The sequence below is a fragment of the Hippocampus comes genome, unplaced genomic scaffold (assembly GCF_001891065.2).
Source record: "Hippocampus comes isolate QL1 unplaced genomic scaffold, H_comes_QL1_v1.1 scaffold118, whole genome shotgun sequence".
NCBI lineage: Eukaryota > Metazoa > Chordata > Actinopteri > Syngnathiformes > Syngnathidae > Hippocampus > Hippocampus comes.
The window spans coordinates 2363782-2380812 of NW_017805461.1; the positions used below are offsets into that span (position 1 = coordinate 2363782).

At 42.8% G+C, this 17031-nt stretch overlaps 1 protein-coding gene across 1 annotated transcript in view; it reads left to right on the forward strand.

Moving 5' to 3' along the window:
- Positions 1–17031, forward strand: part of LOC109518697 (protocadherin Fat 3-like) — a 34592-nt gene that overhangs the window by 2857 nt on the left and 14704 nt on the right. The window contains 6 exon segments of the mRNA XM_019874711.1: positions 9–805; positions 1976–1980; positions 2362–4876; positions 7615–10041; positions 11162–11199; positions 12684–14342. Of these exon segments, the coding sequence (XP_019730270.1) occupies positions 9–805; positions 1976–1980; positions 2362–4876; positions 7615–10041; positions 11162–11199; positions 12684–14342 (7441 nt within the window).

Sequence of the window (17031 nt, forward strand, 5' to 3'; positions counted from 1 at the left end):
GGCCCGAGACAACGGTTCTCCTCCGCTGAGCAGCAATGTGACCATCAACGTTTTCATATCGGACATGAATGACAACTCTCCTCAGATTTTGTACCCCGCCCCGGATGGCAACTCCTTCATGACCGAGCTGGTCCCCAAAGCTGCACATGGAGGCTCTGTGGTGTCCAAAGTGATCGCGGTGGATGCCGACTCGGGACAGAACGCCTGGCTGTCCTATCATATTGTCAAGTCCACAGACCCGGGACTTTTCACCATTGGTCTCCACAGTGGCGAGATCAGGACCCAGCGGGACATTTCGGAGTCTGACAGCATGAAACAGAACCTGATTGTGGCCGTGAAAGATAACGGACAGCCCCCTCTCTCTGCCACCTGCTCCATGTATTTACTTATTTCGGACAACTTGGCCGAGGTACCGGAACTGAAGGACATTTCTTATGACGACAAGAATTCCAAGCTGACCTCTTACCTGATCATCGCGCTGGTGTCCGTGTCCACCTTCTTCCTGACCTTCATCATCATCGTCCTGGGTGTGAGGTTTTGTCGCAGGAGAAAGCCCAGACTGTTGTTTGATGGAGCAGTTGCCATCCCCGGCGCGTATCTGCCTCCTAATTACGCAGATGTTGACGGCACAGGAACTTTACGCAGCACCTACAACTATGACGCCTACTTGACAACAGGTTCCAGAACCAGTGACTTTAAGTTTGTTTCGTCCTACAATGACAACACGCTACCAGCTGACCAGACTCTGAGGAAAAGTTCAAGTGACTTTGCTGATCCTTTTGAAGATCTCGACGCAACTGTAGAGGTAAGAGTCCCGCTCCCCTCAAATTGTCATCAATGAATTAGTGAATTCAGTCATTCAAATTCATTTATTTTTCCTTTGTTCATATCCCTCTTTATTTATTTCTTCTTATTTGGTGTTCAACTTCCATATTATTCCCATGATCTGTAAAAAGACGTCTCGAAGGAAATATCAAATATAAACATTCTACAAAATGATTAATATAATGGACCTTTTTCTAAATAAACAAGTATTGTCCCTATCTCAACACCTATAATGGATTATATTTACAATAAACGTACACTGCATGCGTTCCTGCGTTATACGTTACTACACATCACTCTGCCCTATAGTTCAAGGATGCATGTTTGCAATCAAGTCATTCCATTTGACTTGTTTCTTGAGACAAAAAAAGAGTAAGCGGGAGACCGAGCAAGAGAGAGACTTTGCCATGCATGTTAATTCTGATTAATGTTTTCTGTGAAAGGCAAATGCAGGATACATGCAACGTTTTTTTCTCAAATTTGTTCCGCTTCAGTTCGGCAAGATGGCAAACCGCGATAAACGTGAGCTTTGGATATCTAAAAAGGAACAGAACTCCCAATTTGAGACAAGTGGCGAAGTGGGCAATTCATTTTACTTTCCTCCTCACGCTGCACACAGCAGTGTCGAATTTTGTCACGGTGTTCATTTCGTACAGTCTGAGCATCTCTTATTTATTTTGAATGTATTTTATTTTTATTTATGTTGCGGTTTTTTTCAACGTGTGTGGTGTAAATGCAGAAATAGAACATAGTTCCCTAATTGTATGGCCTATTTTGCACAAAGCTGATTCGCGTTCTTTTTTTTCCAATTCTAACTTTGAAATACAATTTGCACGTTTTTAAAAACAAGACATACGAGTGTTTTCGTATAATTATTTTTATTATTATAAGGGTACTTTATTGTTTGCGTTCTGATAACTAAATGACCACAGGACAAAGTCGGTCTCAAGGTGCAAAGACTGAGAGCCCTTGTGCTCATGAATGCACTCCAGCCTGACTCGAACATTCGATACCTGTCCATGGTGCTGAAAGACCCAACTTCAGCTGACGAAACGCGACTTCACTTTTGTTTTCACACATGCTACAGAATCGCAACAGATTTGACCACAGTGCATTTTTATTTAATTCGATTGTTTTATCCACATTATAGAGAAAGTACTCAACCTTGATGTTTCGACACTGTTTTATATCACACGCGATGAGATATGCACGACTGAAACAGTTGCAGAATCGTTTATTAATCCATGAAAATTAATTTAAAATGGCTACACTTTCGTGTATTATTTCCAAAGTTGAACACAAAACTAGTTTGACTAAAAAGATGCTGGGAAATAGTCACATTCGTTGGTATTTTCCAGTTTGTCAGTGTGTAATGCGCATGGCAAAAAGGCCTGAAAGAAACATATCTGAGAATGTCAGTATTTTTTTTATGTTTTTTGCATTTAGCGCTGTTCCTACAAATGGACTCTTGGCGTCGCTGTTGGCTTGTATAACGCAAACCCGCATACGGTCTGTCTGTCGTTGCACGGATTCCAGTTGCTTTGTCTTTCTGCGGATGGTTGGAACCTTGTCAATTTGTTTGCGTCGACCAGCGTCGAATTGGAAATCGTGTGGAGCATTGGATCGTCTGACTGGGAGATTCAACACACTTTGGATTATTTCTGTCAACATGGGAGTCGAGGAATTCTCTCTTTGCCGTCTGATGTATGTTTTTGTCGTCGTTGCTCAGATGCGCCTCGTGTACGGAGATCTGAGCTATTCTCTTTCGGAGGAGATGAAACGCTCGTCTGTTGTTGGAAATATAGCAAAAGATCTTGGTGTTGACCCGAGAACATTGTCTGCTCGAAATGCCCGGATTGATGTTGAAGGGACACGTAAGCAGTATTGTGAGATTAATCTGAGCACGGGGGACTTGATCACAGCGGAGAGAATCGACAGAGAAAGCCTTTGTGACAAAAAACCCTCATGTGTGATAAAACTGGACCTGGTGTTGGAAAATCCTCTTGAGCTTCATCGCATAAATCTCCACATTCAAGATGTAAATGACAACTATCCAAAATTCAAAAAGAATTTGATTGAGATGGAAATAAGTGAGTCAGCAGAAAAGGGCAGTCGTTTTTCCATAGAAAAGGCCCATGATGCAGATATTGGCCAAAATGCCATTCAAAGATACAATCTACAAAGAAATGCAAATTTTATTCTTGCTGTTGACAACAACAAAGTCGAGCTTGTTCTAGAAAATAAGCTCGACCGAGAAAAGCAAAGTAAGATGAATTTGCTCCTCACAGCTTTAGATGGCGGCTCTCCTCAAAGATCGGGCACAGTAGTCATACACGTCACCGTGCTGGATGCTAATGATAACGCCCCAGTGTTCAGCAAGGCCGTTTATAAAGCCAGTCTGCCTGAAAACTCTCCTCCAGATACAATAGTGATCAATGTTAGTGCTACAGATGCAGATGAAGGCGTGAATGGCGATGTGACATATGACTTTGGCCATGTCTCAGATGATAATGTTAATGCATTTTCTATTGAGCCGGCAACAGGTGTTATTACAGTAACACGTTTAATTGATTTTGAAGAGAAAAGTTCATATGAAATGAGTGTTGAAGCGAAAGATGGTTTGGGACTGACATCCTACAGTAAAATCATAATAGATGTTACTGATGTAAATGATAATGCTCCTGAAATTAATTTGAAGTCACTGTCCAACACTGTGTCAGAGAATGTGTCACCTGGTACAGAGGTGGGCATTATTAACGTGCAGGACAGAGATTCTGGGAAAAATGGACAGGTGCGCTGCTCCATTCCACAAAATGTCCCTTTTAAATTAGTTCCTTCTATTAAAAACTATTATTCTCTGGTGACGATGGAACAACTTGACCGTGAAAGAGTGCCTGATTACAACATTACAATCAGTGCCATGGACGAGGGTTCTCCTCCTCAGTCCTCCTCAAAAAGTCTTCACTTGTCTGTAGCAGACATCAACGACAACCCACCTGTATTTGAGGAGCAGTCCTACAGCGCATATGTGAACGAAAATAACAAAGCTGGCTCCACTTTATGCTCTGTTAGTGCACAAGACCCCGACTGGAGACAGAACGGCACCGTGATTTATTCTCTGTTACCTTCCGAGGTGAACGGTGCCTCTGTGTCCTCCTATGTGTCTGTTAATGGAGACACGGGGGTGATCCACGCTGTCAGGTCGTTTGATTACGAACACTTGAGGAGTTTCCAAGTCCACGTCATGGCCCGAGACAACGGTTCTCCTCCCCTAAGCAGCAACGTCAGTGTCAGCGTGTTCATATCGGACCTAAATGACAACTCTCCTCAGATACTGTACCCTGCCCCAGAGGGCAACTCCTTCATGACCGAGCTGGTCCCCAAAGCTGCACACGGAGGCTCTGTGGTGTCCAAAGTGATCGCGGTGGACGCCGACTCGGGACAGAACGCCTGGCTGTCCTATCATATTGTCAAGTCCACAGACCCGGGACTTTTCACCATTGGTCTCCACAGTGGAGAGATCAGGACCCAGCGGGACATTTCGGAGTCTGACAGCATGAAACAGAACCTGATTGTGGCCGTGAAAGATAACGGACAGCCCCCTCTCTCTGCCACCTGCTCCATGTATTTACTTATTTCGGACAACTTGGCCGAAGTGCCAGAACTGAAGGACATTTCTTATGACGACAAGAATTCCAAGCTGACCTCTTACCTGATCATCGCTCTGGTGTCCGTGTCCACCTTCTTCCTGACCTTCATCATCATCGTCCTGGGTGTTAGGTTTTGTCGCAGGAGAAAGCCCAGACTGTTGTTTGATGGAGCAGTCACCATCCCCGGCGCATATCTGCCTCCTAATTATGCAGATGTTGACGGCACAGGAACTTTGCGCAGCACCTACAATTATGACGCCTACTTGACAACAGGTTCCAGAACCAGTGACTTTAAGTTTGTTTCGTCCTACAATGACAACACGCTGCCTGCTGACCAGACTCTGAGGAAAAGTCCAAGTGAGTTTGCTGATCCTTTTGAAGATATGGGAACCCCGTCAGAGGTAGGACAAATTCACAACTTGTCTCGAAAGGTGACGGTAATTCTTGCCTGCTGGGTCTTCATACCTGTCAACTCATACGGTTTAGCCATAGTTCATACGGATTTTGTGGTGAATCTTACGTATATGGCCATATCGCACAAATAATACGGATTCTGAAAATTTCCCGGGTTTTTTTGGGGGTTTTTTTCCCTCTAACAGGTAGTTCCGTTTGCTTTTGCCCAGAATGGTGCTAGTCTACTCGAATGCTTTCATTTCCGGTAACTTTCTAGTAAATCACGTGGTTCCTAGTTGAAAACAGCTGAGTATTCATTGCATACTTCGGTAGTGTACAAGCAAGTTCTACAAAGGAAACAAATATATCATTCATATTTCGTGGGTTTTTTTCTGGCGTTATTTTGACATATAAAATGCTTTGGTATGTTATAAGGATTTTTTGCTCTTTATAAGGATTTTTTTTGGTAGTTTATACAGGTTGGCGCTCCGAAAAGTTGACAGGTATGGGTCTTGTCAAAACAATACACCTTTTCAGAACAAATTAATATCAGACGTGACAAATACGACACTTTAATTCACCAGTTTTGCAATGCAAAGGAGAACAAATACGATTTAATTCCGTGAGTACAATTTACACATCATCATTGATCGCCTACTTCCCGTCAATTTTACTTTCACTCCAATATTTCCTCTGATACATTTCCCCAGCCATCTTCGTTATCAACAGAAATTGTTCCTTACCGTCATGGCTGAACCACTGAAAACAAAGAGGAAAAGGTTATTTGGAACGGTTGGGGGAGGGCAACACAATGTGTCACCGGAAGTCTTTTCATGGGCGTACCGGTAGCCTCTCGCGTGCTTTGACCCTTTTCGGACTGAGGCCTCAAGACGCCTACGTCAAGTGATGTCCCGCTCATCGTTGTACATTAGCCAACGCTCAGATCTTTGTGTACTCTTGTCTGGACATCGCATAACAACATTTAAAAAATCCAAATACAACAAAAATAAAGTATATTCAAATGAACCAAAGTCTAACAACTCACTTAAAAAGTTTTCTTTCCACGTAAGTGCTTAAGTAACCTTGACTTATTATCATACAATTTCTTGGAATATTTACGATATGCAAATGTCAGACGCAGTACTTCAATATTATTCCTCTTGGCAACTTAATATTGTACATGTGGCGATATAACTTTTACTTATTTTACGTTTCTTGCAGTATACCCAAGTCACTTTGAGGCAAAGGACAAATTTACTTTTTTCTTTTTTCCCCGCTATCTCTTTTTAAAAAGAACAGACATGACAGGCAAAAAACAACGAATGGGCGATTTTTGGGGGTTGGGCGTCTATTTGGACGGGTCTTCACCGCGATCGCAGATCTTGCTCACACCGTGAGAAAAATCCGACGCTAACTCATCATAATGCAAGAATGAATCAGGAATAAACAACAGAGGGACGCAATGCGACAAGGTAAATATAATTAGTGACTGCTAGAGCTCGTGAATTGGATTTTAGTTGTGAAAAGAAGTTGTAAATCCGCTAATAATCTAATCTGGGGCCTACATGTCTCACCCCTTGGGCTTCAGACGTCATCATAATATTTAGTGCACGGAAGACAGGATATGCACGAACTTGACGTACCCGCACGTACGAGTTGTTTACGTCCGTTTCACTTTGCAGGAGTGGAAACACAAAAAACGATAACTTCCATCTGTAACACGAAATTCCATCGCATTGACATGAAAGTATTTATTTGCCATTTTAAATTATACATTGAGTTTTGATTGATCTATAGTGTATGACTTGTGCTTAAATGTATTTATATCTCTGGAGCAACATTATAAGCATAATTCGATTACTTAAATGCGAATAAAATCTGATTTATTTGGTCACATTTTTTTAATTGTTAAAATAATGAGATCGGAGCTGTGCTTGATGCACAGGTTCAGCCGACGTTATTGCTACCTTTCAAATGCATACAGCCTTTTCTCCGTTTTTCCCTCTCGTGTGCATATTTGCATCAGACAGATTCTTTGACAAAATCTATTTCGTATTAAATAAACGAAAAACGAAACTGTCATGGATGCACAAAACATGTTCTTTGCAATCCAAATAGCCGCATCTGAATTGGTCTTGCAGAGGCACACTTTGGCGCATTGTGTTACTGAATCTGAAGAGATGGTTTGATACAGCAGTTATTGAATTTTGATGATAATTAGGAATCGGATGTTTTATGGTTGCAAAATTAATACCGACCTCATGGTACGGTGTTCGAATACAAACACACGTGCTTGGAGAAAATAATAAAGAAAAGCCAATTTATTAATTCGATGTAACGGTTCGTTTTACCAGGGTTTTAAACAAGTTCTTATTTTTGGTTCTGAATCTCCTTTTATTTTCTACGGACCATATTCTGAATTTGGAACATATAGTATGCCAATGAGCTGATATTTTTCCTTTCATTTTCATTTCTGCACACAATAAATATCTCTCCTTTTATTCAGTTATTAGGATGAGATCACATATAAACAAGAGCGCATGCATGATTATTTCTTAAGTGTAAGAGTAAAAAATGGACTGATGATGTCGCTCTCGGCTCGCAGATCGTAGACGGAGCCCTCCACCCATTACTGCAAGCTTATCTGACTGCATTTACTGTTCGCAGGCAGTGAAACAGCCATAATCATATTTTTTTGCAGCCCGTATTATCTCAGGTTGTGTGGCAAAATTGGTGATTGACTTAGCTTGTGTCTTCAGCTGGAATTGCGCTGCCATTTGACCAAATATCGGACGTGTTGTCCTTAAAGATGGGAGACAAAGGATTTTCCAAGCTTGCTTCAATCCTGTGCTTTGTTTCTTTCGTCTTAATGGTGCCTCTCGTTTATGGAGATCTGAGTTATTCTGTTCCAGAGGAGATGAAACAGGGCTCTGTTGTCGGAAATATAGCAAAAGATCTTGGAGCCGATCTCGTGACTTTTGCAGCCCGGAAGCCTCGATTTGATTTTGAGGAAGCGCGGAGACGCTACTGTGGAATTAATCTGAGCACGGGAGACCTGATCACATCAGAGAGGATTGACAGGGAAAACATTTGTGGAACGAAACCTTCATGTGTCATAAAATTCGATCTAGTTTTGGAGAATCCTCTGGAGCTTCAACGTGTGAGTTTTCATATTCAAGATATAAATGACAATTCTCCTAAATTCCGTGACCATTTAATTGAGATGGAAATTAGAGAATCGGCAGAAAAGGGCAGTCGTTTTACCATCGAGGAGGCCCATGATGCGGATATAGGTCAAAATGGTGTTCAACGATACATTCTACAAAGAAATAACAATTTTATTCTTGCAGTTGAAAACAAGGTTGAACTCGTTCTTGAAAATAAGCTCGACCGAGAAAAGCAAAGTGAGATGAATTTGCTTCTCACAGCTTTAGATGGCGGCTCTCCACAGATGTCAGGCACAGTCGTCATACACGTCACCGTGCTGGATGCTAATGATAACGCCCCAGTGTTCAGTCAGGCCGTTTATAAAGCCAGTTTGCCTGAAAACTCTCCTCCCGATACACTAGTGATTAAAGTTAGCGCTACTGATGCTGATGAAGGGGTGAATGGGGACGTGACTTACAATTTTGGCCACATATCAAATGATGACACAAAGGTTTTCAAAATTGACCCCAAATCTGGCACAGTTAAGCTTTCAGGTGAGACTGATTTTGAAGAGAACAATTCCTATGAAATGAAAGTGCAAGCCAAAGATGGTTTAGGACTCACATCCTATGCTACAGTAATAATAGATATTACCGATGTAAATGACAACGCCCCTATTATTCATTTAAATTCTCTGTATAATCCAGTTGCAGAGAATGTGTCACCTGGTACAGAGGTGGGCATCATTAATGTGCAGGACAGAGACTCTGAAAATAATGGAAAAGTCAGCTGTTCCATTCAACAAAATGTACCCTTTAAATTAGTTCCTTCGATAAAAAAATATTATTCACTCGTGACAACTGCACAACTTGACCGTGAACTAGTGTCTGATTATAACATTACAATCAGTGCCATTGACGAGGGTTCTCCTCCTCTGTCCTCCTCGAAAAGTGTTCACTTGTCTGTAGCGGACATCAACGACAACCCACCTGTGTTTGAGGAACAGTCCTACAGTGCATATGTGAGTGAAAATAACAAAGCTGGATCCACTTTATGCTCTCTGAGTGCTCAAGACCCCGACTGGAGACAGAACGGCACCGTGATTTATTCTCTTTTACCTGCTGAAGTGAACGGTGCCTCTGTGTCCTCCTTTGTGTCTGTTAATGGAGACACGGGGGTGATCCACGCTGTCAGGTCGTTTGACTACGAACACTTGAGGAGTTTTCAAGTCCACGTCATGGCCCGAGACAACGGTTCTCCTCCGCTGAGCAGCAATGTAAGCATCAGCGTGTTCATATTGGACGTGAACGACAACTCTCCTCAGATACTGTACCCTGCCCCAGAGGGCAACTCCTTCATGACCGAGCTGGTCCCCAAAGCTGCACACGCAGGCTCTGTGGTGTCCAAAGTGATCGCGGTGGACGCCGACTCGGGACAGAACGCCTGCAAATCCACAGACCTGGGACTTTTCACCATTGGTCTCCACAGTGGAGAGATCAGGACCCAGCGGGACATTTCGGAGTCTGACAGCATGAAGCAGAACTTGATTGTGGCCGTGAAAGATAACGGGCATCCCCCTCTCTCTGCCACCTGCTCCATGTATTTACTTATATCGGATAACCTGGCCGAAGTGCCAGAACTGAAGGACATTTCTTATGATGACAAGAATTCCAAGCTGACCTCTTACCTGATCATCGCTCTGGTGTCCGTGTCCACCTTCTTCCTGACCTTCGTCATCATCGTCCTGGGTGTGAGGTTTTGTGGCAGGAGAAAGCCCAGACTGTTGTTTGATGGAGCAGTTGCCATTCCGGGCGCTTATCTGCCTCCTAATTACGCAGATGTTGACGGCACAGGAACTTTGCGCAGCACCTACAACTATGACGCCTACTTGACAACAGGTTCCAGAACCAGTGACTTTAAGTTTGTTTCGTCCTACAATGACAACACGCTGCCTGCTGACCAGACTCTGAAGAAAAGTCAGAGTGACTTTGCTGATCCTTTTGAATATCTTGAGTCCTCTGAAGAGGTAGGTTTCTTTCAAATTAAGATCGTTTCAAATCTTTTTTTGCCGGTTTAATTTTGTCTTGCTCATGCCATCACATTTCTATTTTAGAATACAGTACTTTTCCATTTCATTAGTTTTGTCCTCATCTACGTATTCTGTACTTTTTCTCCCACTTCTGTAAATTCACAATGTAAAACCTGGATTCAATAAGTTGCTCCGGAAATGGTCACATATAGAATCAGTTAAGTATGCCTGAATGGCCACGAATGTTTATCATGTGTCATGACAAAATGTCAGTGTGACTTTTTTTCCCATGGTTGACCAAATGTTATTATAACGGGCCTCGGTTTGGCAGGTGTGTAAACAGTATAATAGTCCTGTAAATGCAGTAGAAATGATAAGCACAGGAGATCTGTTGCTGCTTGTTCAACGCATCATGCCAGAATGACGAGGTCACAGCAGTCTGTCAGGAAAACAATCACGCACGGCTGGCACTGCATTGTTCCGATCCTGCCCCACTGCTGTCTAAATTCCGGACATATTTTGTTTTAATCAACCTGGTAAATAGGTTTCTTCAAACAAAATTAAATATGCTAAATTAATTAAAATGCGACCACATTTTTGTGGGGCACAATATCCATTTTGCATTCAGCATGTGTTCAGTTCACAGAAAACTGGATTTAATTCCAGCAGACGGAAACTTAACTATTCAAGTGCACTGATCTTTAAATGACCGAGGCTCAAACAAGTTTTGAACCAGGAACCTTTTTTGGTCACAGCCAAAACTCGGACTTTTCACTGCCCAAACTGCTGTTTCATCCATTTTATTTTCTGTAGCTACTGTTTAAGTTTTTAGCATTGTCCATTTTGTACATACTCTGTATTTTACTTCTGTTACAATTGAGTTATTCAAACTATTTTGACGAGTCGTGTCGGAAGGCTGACATCACAGCAATGTTGCACTGACATTGTTTTTCCTTGGCTGTGGAATCTTGTGGCCTGCATGTGAATGCGATCATGAATGGTTGTTGATTGGCAGCTGGGATAAGTTTCATTTACTGGCGAATAATGTGCGTGAGAGATCTAGAAAATAGAACAATATTGAAATCGTTTGTTCATTTGTGAATTGTATTTGTTGAAGCTGTGGAAATCTGGATCCTTGTTCTGTGACAGTGTTGAGTATGGTTTTGATTTCCATTTGATGAAGTAGCTTGAAAGTGATTGCTATGGAATGTGGGAATTATTCTCCTGCCTAGTTCCAATTAATAATTGTAATAATGAAAATAGTTTCCCTTTACTTTTCCTTCTTGTGGAGTCAGTTTTCCTGGAACAACAATTATCTTCAAAACTGAGTTTCATTTTGAATGGTGTGAAGCGGCCTGTCCACCCACTGTGATGTGTACAGTCAGCGTTGCAATTTTCTACTATTGTGTTATTCATCTATCCATCCATTTTCAACAACGTTTAACCTGAACTGGGTTGCGAGGAGTTGCTGGAGCCTATCCCAGTTGACTTAGAACGGAAGGAAGACTACACCCTGAACTCGTCGCCAGTCAGTCGCAGGGCACACATAGAGACAAATGACCATTCACACCCACATGCACACCGTCACTGAGTGGGAACCGATCCCACGCTGCCTGCACACAAATCCGGGCAGTGGAGCACTACAGTACCATCTGCCACTACCTTTTGCGTTATTCACTCTGGGGATATTTTATTGTAATTGTTCATTTGTTGGACAGCACGGGGGACGACTGATTAGCATGTTCACCTCACAGTGCAGATGTCCGGGGTTCCATTCTGGCCCCGGCATTCCTATGTGGAGTTTGCATTTACTTCCCATGCCTGCATGGGTTTTCTCCACCCACATTCCAAAAACATGCATGATAGGTTGTTTTCATACTCTACATTGTCCGTAGATGTGATTGTGAGCGCGGATGGTTGATGAATCTCTGTGTGCCCTGTGATTGGCTGGCAACCAGTTCAGGGTATACCCCACCAACTGTCCGAAGACAGCTGAGATATAAGCTCCAGCACAGCACACTCGCGACCCTTGTGAGGATAAGTGGATCAGATAATGGATGGAGGGATGGATGTTTTTGTGTTTGGTTTTGCTATATTGCTGGTGAAAAGCATCCGTTCTTTCCAGAAATGGATGCAACTGTCCATGGTGCTGAAAAATAATATCGTAGTGTAGTTTCTTTCACACTGCTATTACTGGTTTCCCGCCTGTTCTTGCTGTTTTATTAAAACAGGGAGTGGCTGTTTATTAATAATAATAATAATAATCATCATCATAATAATAACAATAAAAATACAGTACGTTACATCTTTATTCATATAGCGCTTTCACAATAGCTGCAGCTGTAACATAAATAAAATAACAAAAATAGATCAGAACACATAACATCAAACATTGATATGAAAATAATAGTTATTCCCCAACTGGAGTCAAAATAGACATTGATAACTCAATAGCATTGATGGAATATCACACACAACGCTACGTTTTCATTTAACAAGTACAAAAATGAAATGATTTCCCTTTCCTGTCCCCAAAACATCATTTAATATTTTCAACTTTAATAGAATTGATTGACAATGATAAGTGCCGACTCTTGGTGTCGCTGTTGAACCATATAACGCGAACCGTCCTTTCTGAGGCGACTGCATTGTTCTACTGCGGGTGGTGGAAACTGGATTATACATTTTCGTGTCGATACACATAAAATTGTGGGACGTGGACCGGTGTGGAATATTTTGTACGACCCGTTTTGGGCAGATTTAGTCAAGATGGGACATCTTGGATTCTCAAAGCGTCGCCTGATCGTTCTTTTTGCCTTTTTTGTTCCGGTGCAACTCGCCTCCAAAGATCTGAGCTATTCTCTTCCCGAGGAGATGAAACGCCTTTCGGTTGTTGGAAACATAGGCAAAGATCTTGGTGCTGATCCGAGGACGCTTTCTACACGAAATGCCCGTATTGACGGTGCGGGTACACGTAAGCAGTGTTGTGAGATTAATCTGAGCACCGGAGACTTGATCACATCGGAGAAAATTGACAGAGAAAGCCTGTGCGGGAAGAAACCTTCCTGTATTATTAAAATGGATCTGGTGTTAGAAAATCCTCTTGAGCTTCATCGCATAAATCTCCACATTCAAGATGTAAATGACAACCGTCCAAAATTTAAAAACAATTTGATTGAAATGGAAATAAGGGAGTCGGCAGAAAAAGGCAGCCGGTTTTCAATTGAGGAGGCTCATGATGCAGACATAGGCCAAAATGCTGCTCAACGATATATTCTGCAAAAAAATGAAAACTTTATTCTCACTGTTGACAATAATAAAGTTGAGCTTGTCTTAGAAAATAAATTAGACCGAGAAAAGCAAAATGAGATGAATTTGCTTCTCACGGCTTTAGACGGCGGCTCTCCACAGAGGTCAGGCACAGTAGTCATACGCGTCACCGTGCTGGATGCTAATGATAACGCCCCAGTGTTCAGCCAGGCCGTTTATAAAGCCAGTTTGCCTGAAAACTCTCCTCCAGATACCATAGTGATTAAAGTTAGCGCGACTGATGCTGATGAAGGAGTGAATGGAGATGTGAGTTATGATTTTGGACATGCATCTGATGAAAACAATTTATTTGCTATTGATCCCACAACTGGGGAAATTAAAGTAACTGGTTTGGTTGATTTTGAAGAATTGGTTTCCTTTGAAATCAAGGTGGAAGCTAAAGACGGTTTGGGACTGACCTCCTACGCCAAAGTTGTAATAGATATTTCCGATGTAAATGATAATGCTCCTGTGATCAATTTAATGTCACTGACCAATCCAGTAGCAGAAAATGTGTCACCAGGTGCAGAGGTGGGCATCATTAATGTACAGGACAGAGACTCTGAGAGAAATGGACTTGTCCATTGCTCCATTCAACAAAATGTCCCTTTTAAGTTAGTTCCTTCTATTAAAAACTATTATTCTCTGGTGACCACTAGACAACTTGACCGTGAACTTGTGTCTGATTACAACATTACAGTCAGTGCCACTGACAAGGGCTCCCCTCCTTTGTCCTCCTCGAAAAGTGTTCACTTGTCTGTAGCGGACATCAACGACAACCCACCTGTGTTTGAGGAACAGTCCTACAGCGCATATGTGAGTGAAAACAACAAAGCTGGCTCCACTTTATGCTCTGTGAGTGCTCAAGACCCCGACTGGAGACAGAACGGCACCGTGATTTATTCTCTTTTACCTGCTGAAGTGAACGGTGCCCCGGTGTCCTCCTTTGTGTCTGTTAACGGAGACACGGGGGTGATCCACGCTGTCAGGTCGTTTGATTACGAACACTTGAGGAGTTTTGATTGACAATGATAAGTGCCGACTCTTGGTGTCGCTGTTGAACCATATAACGCGAACCGTCCTTTCTGAGGCGACTGCATTGTTCTACTGCGGGTGGTGGAAACTGGATTATACATTTTCGTGTCGATACACATAAAATTGTGGGACGTGGACCGGTGTGGAATATTTTGTACGACCCGTTTTGGGCAGATTTAGTCAAGATGGGACATCTTGGATTCTCAAAGCGTCGCCTGATCGTTCTTTTTGCCTTTTTTGTTCCGGTGCAACTCGCCTCCAAAGATCTGAGCTATTCTCTTCCCGAGGAGATGAAACGCCTTTCGGTTGTTGGAAACATAGGCAAAGATCTTGGTGCTGATCCGAGGACGCTTTCTACACGAAATGCCCGTATTGACGGTGCGGGTACACGTAAGCAGTGTTGTGAGATTAATCTGAGCACCGGAGACTTGATCACATCGGAGAAAATTGACAGAGAAAGCCTGTGCGGGAAGAAACCTTCCTGTATTATTAAAATGGATCTGGTGTTAGAAAATCCTCTTGAGCTTCATCGCATAAATCTCCACATTCAAGATGTAAATGACAACCGTCCAAAATTTAAAAACAATTTGATTGAAATGGAAATAAGGGAGTCGGCAGAAAAAGGCAGCCGGTTTTCAATTGAGGAGGCTCATGATGCAGACATAGGCCAAAATGCTGCTCAACGATATATTCTGCAAAAAAATGAAAACTTTATTCTCACTGTTGACAATAATAAAGTTGAGCTTGTCTTAGAAAATAAATTAGACCGAGAAAAGCAAAATGAGATGAATTTGCTTCTCACGGCTTTAGACGGCGGCTCTCCACAGAGGTCAGGCACAGTAGTCATACGCGTCACCGTGCTGGATGCTAATGATAACGCCCCAGTGTTCAGCCAGGCCGTTTATAAAGCCAGTTTGCCTGAAAACTCTCCTCCAGATACCATAGTGATTAAAGTTAGCGCGACTGATGCTGATGAAGGAGTGAATGGAGATGTGAGTTATGATTTTGGACATGCATCTGATGAAAACAATTTATTTGCTATTGATCCCACAACTGGGGAAATTAAAGTAACTGGTTTGGTTGATTTTGAAGAATTGGTTTCCTTTGAAATCAAGGTGGAAGCTAAAGACGGTTTGGGACTGACCTCCTACGCCAAAGTTGTAATAGATATTTCCGATGTAAATGATAATGCTCCTGTGATCAATTTAATGTCACTGACCAATCCAGTAGCAGAAAATGTGTCACCAGGTGCAGAGGTGGGCATCATTAATGTACAGGACAGAGACTCTGAGAGAAATGGACTTGTCCATTGCTCCATTCAACAAAATGTCCCTTTTAAGTTAGTTCCTTCTATTAAAAACTATTATTCTCTGGTGACCACTAGACAACTTGACCGTGAACTTGTGTCTGATTACAACATTACAGTCAGTGCCACTGACAAGGGCTCCCCTCCTTTGTCCTCCTCGAAAAGTGTTCACTTGTCTGTAGCGGACATCAACGACAACCCACCTGTGTTTGAGGAACAGTCCTACAGCGCATATGTGAGTGAAAATAACAAAGCTGGCTCCACTTTATGCTCTGTGAGTGCTCAAGACCCCGACTGGAGACAGAACGGCACCGTGATTTATTCTCTTTTACCTGCTGAAGTGAACGGTGCCCCGGTGTCCTCCTTTGTGTCTGTTAACGGAGACACGGGGGTGATCCACGCTGTCAGGTCGTTTGATTACGAACACTTGAGGAGTTTCCAAGTCCACGTCATGGCCCGAGATAACGGTTCTCCTCCGCTGAGCAACAACATGAGCGTCAGCGTGTTCATATCGGACGTAAACGACAACTCTCCTCAGATTTTGTACCCCGCCCCAGAGGGCAACTCCTTCATGACTGAGCTGGTCCCCAAAGCTGCACATGGAGGCTCTGTGGTGTCCAAAGTGATCGCGGTGGACGCCGACTCGGGACAGAACGCCTGGCTGTCCTATCATATTGTCAAGTCCACAGACCCGGGACTTTTCACCATTGGTCTCCACAGTGGAGAGATCAGGACCCAGCGGGACATTTCGGAGTCTGACAGCATGAAACAGAACCTGATTGTGGCCGTGAAAGATAACGGACAGCCCCCTCTCTCTGCCACCTGCTCCATGTATTTACTTATTTCGGATAACTTGGCCGAGGTGCCGGAACTGAAGGACATTTCTTATGACGACAAGAATTCCAAGCTGACCTCTTACCTGATCATCGCTCTGGTGTCCGTGTCCACCTTCTTCCTGACCTTCATCATCATCGTCCTGGGTGTGAGGTTTTGTCGCAGGAGAAAGCCCAGACTGTTGTTTGATGGAGCAGTTGCCATCCCCGGCGCGTATCTGCCTTCTAATTACGCAGATGTTGACGGCACAGGAACTTTACGTAGCACCTACAACTATGACGCCTACTTGACAACAGGTTCCAGAACCAGTGACTTTAAGTTTGTGTCTTCCTACAATGACAACACGTTGCCAGCTGACCAGACTTTGAGGAAAAGTCCAACAGAATTCCTTGAGGCTTTTGGTGACATTGATGAGGTAGGAATCTTTTTAAATCATTTTATTTGTTAAGCTTCAGTGAAAACAAAAACACACATTTCAACAGTGAACAAGCTTTAAGGAACCA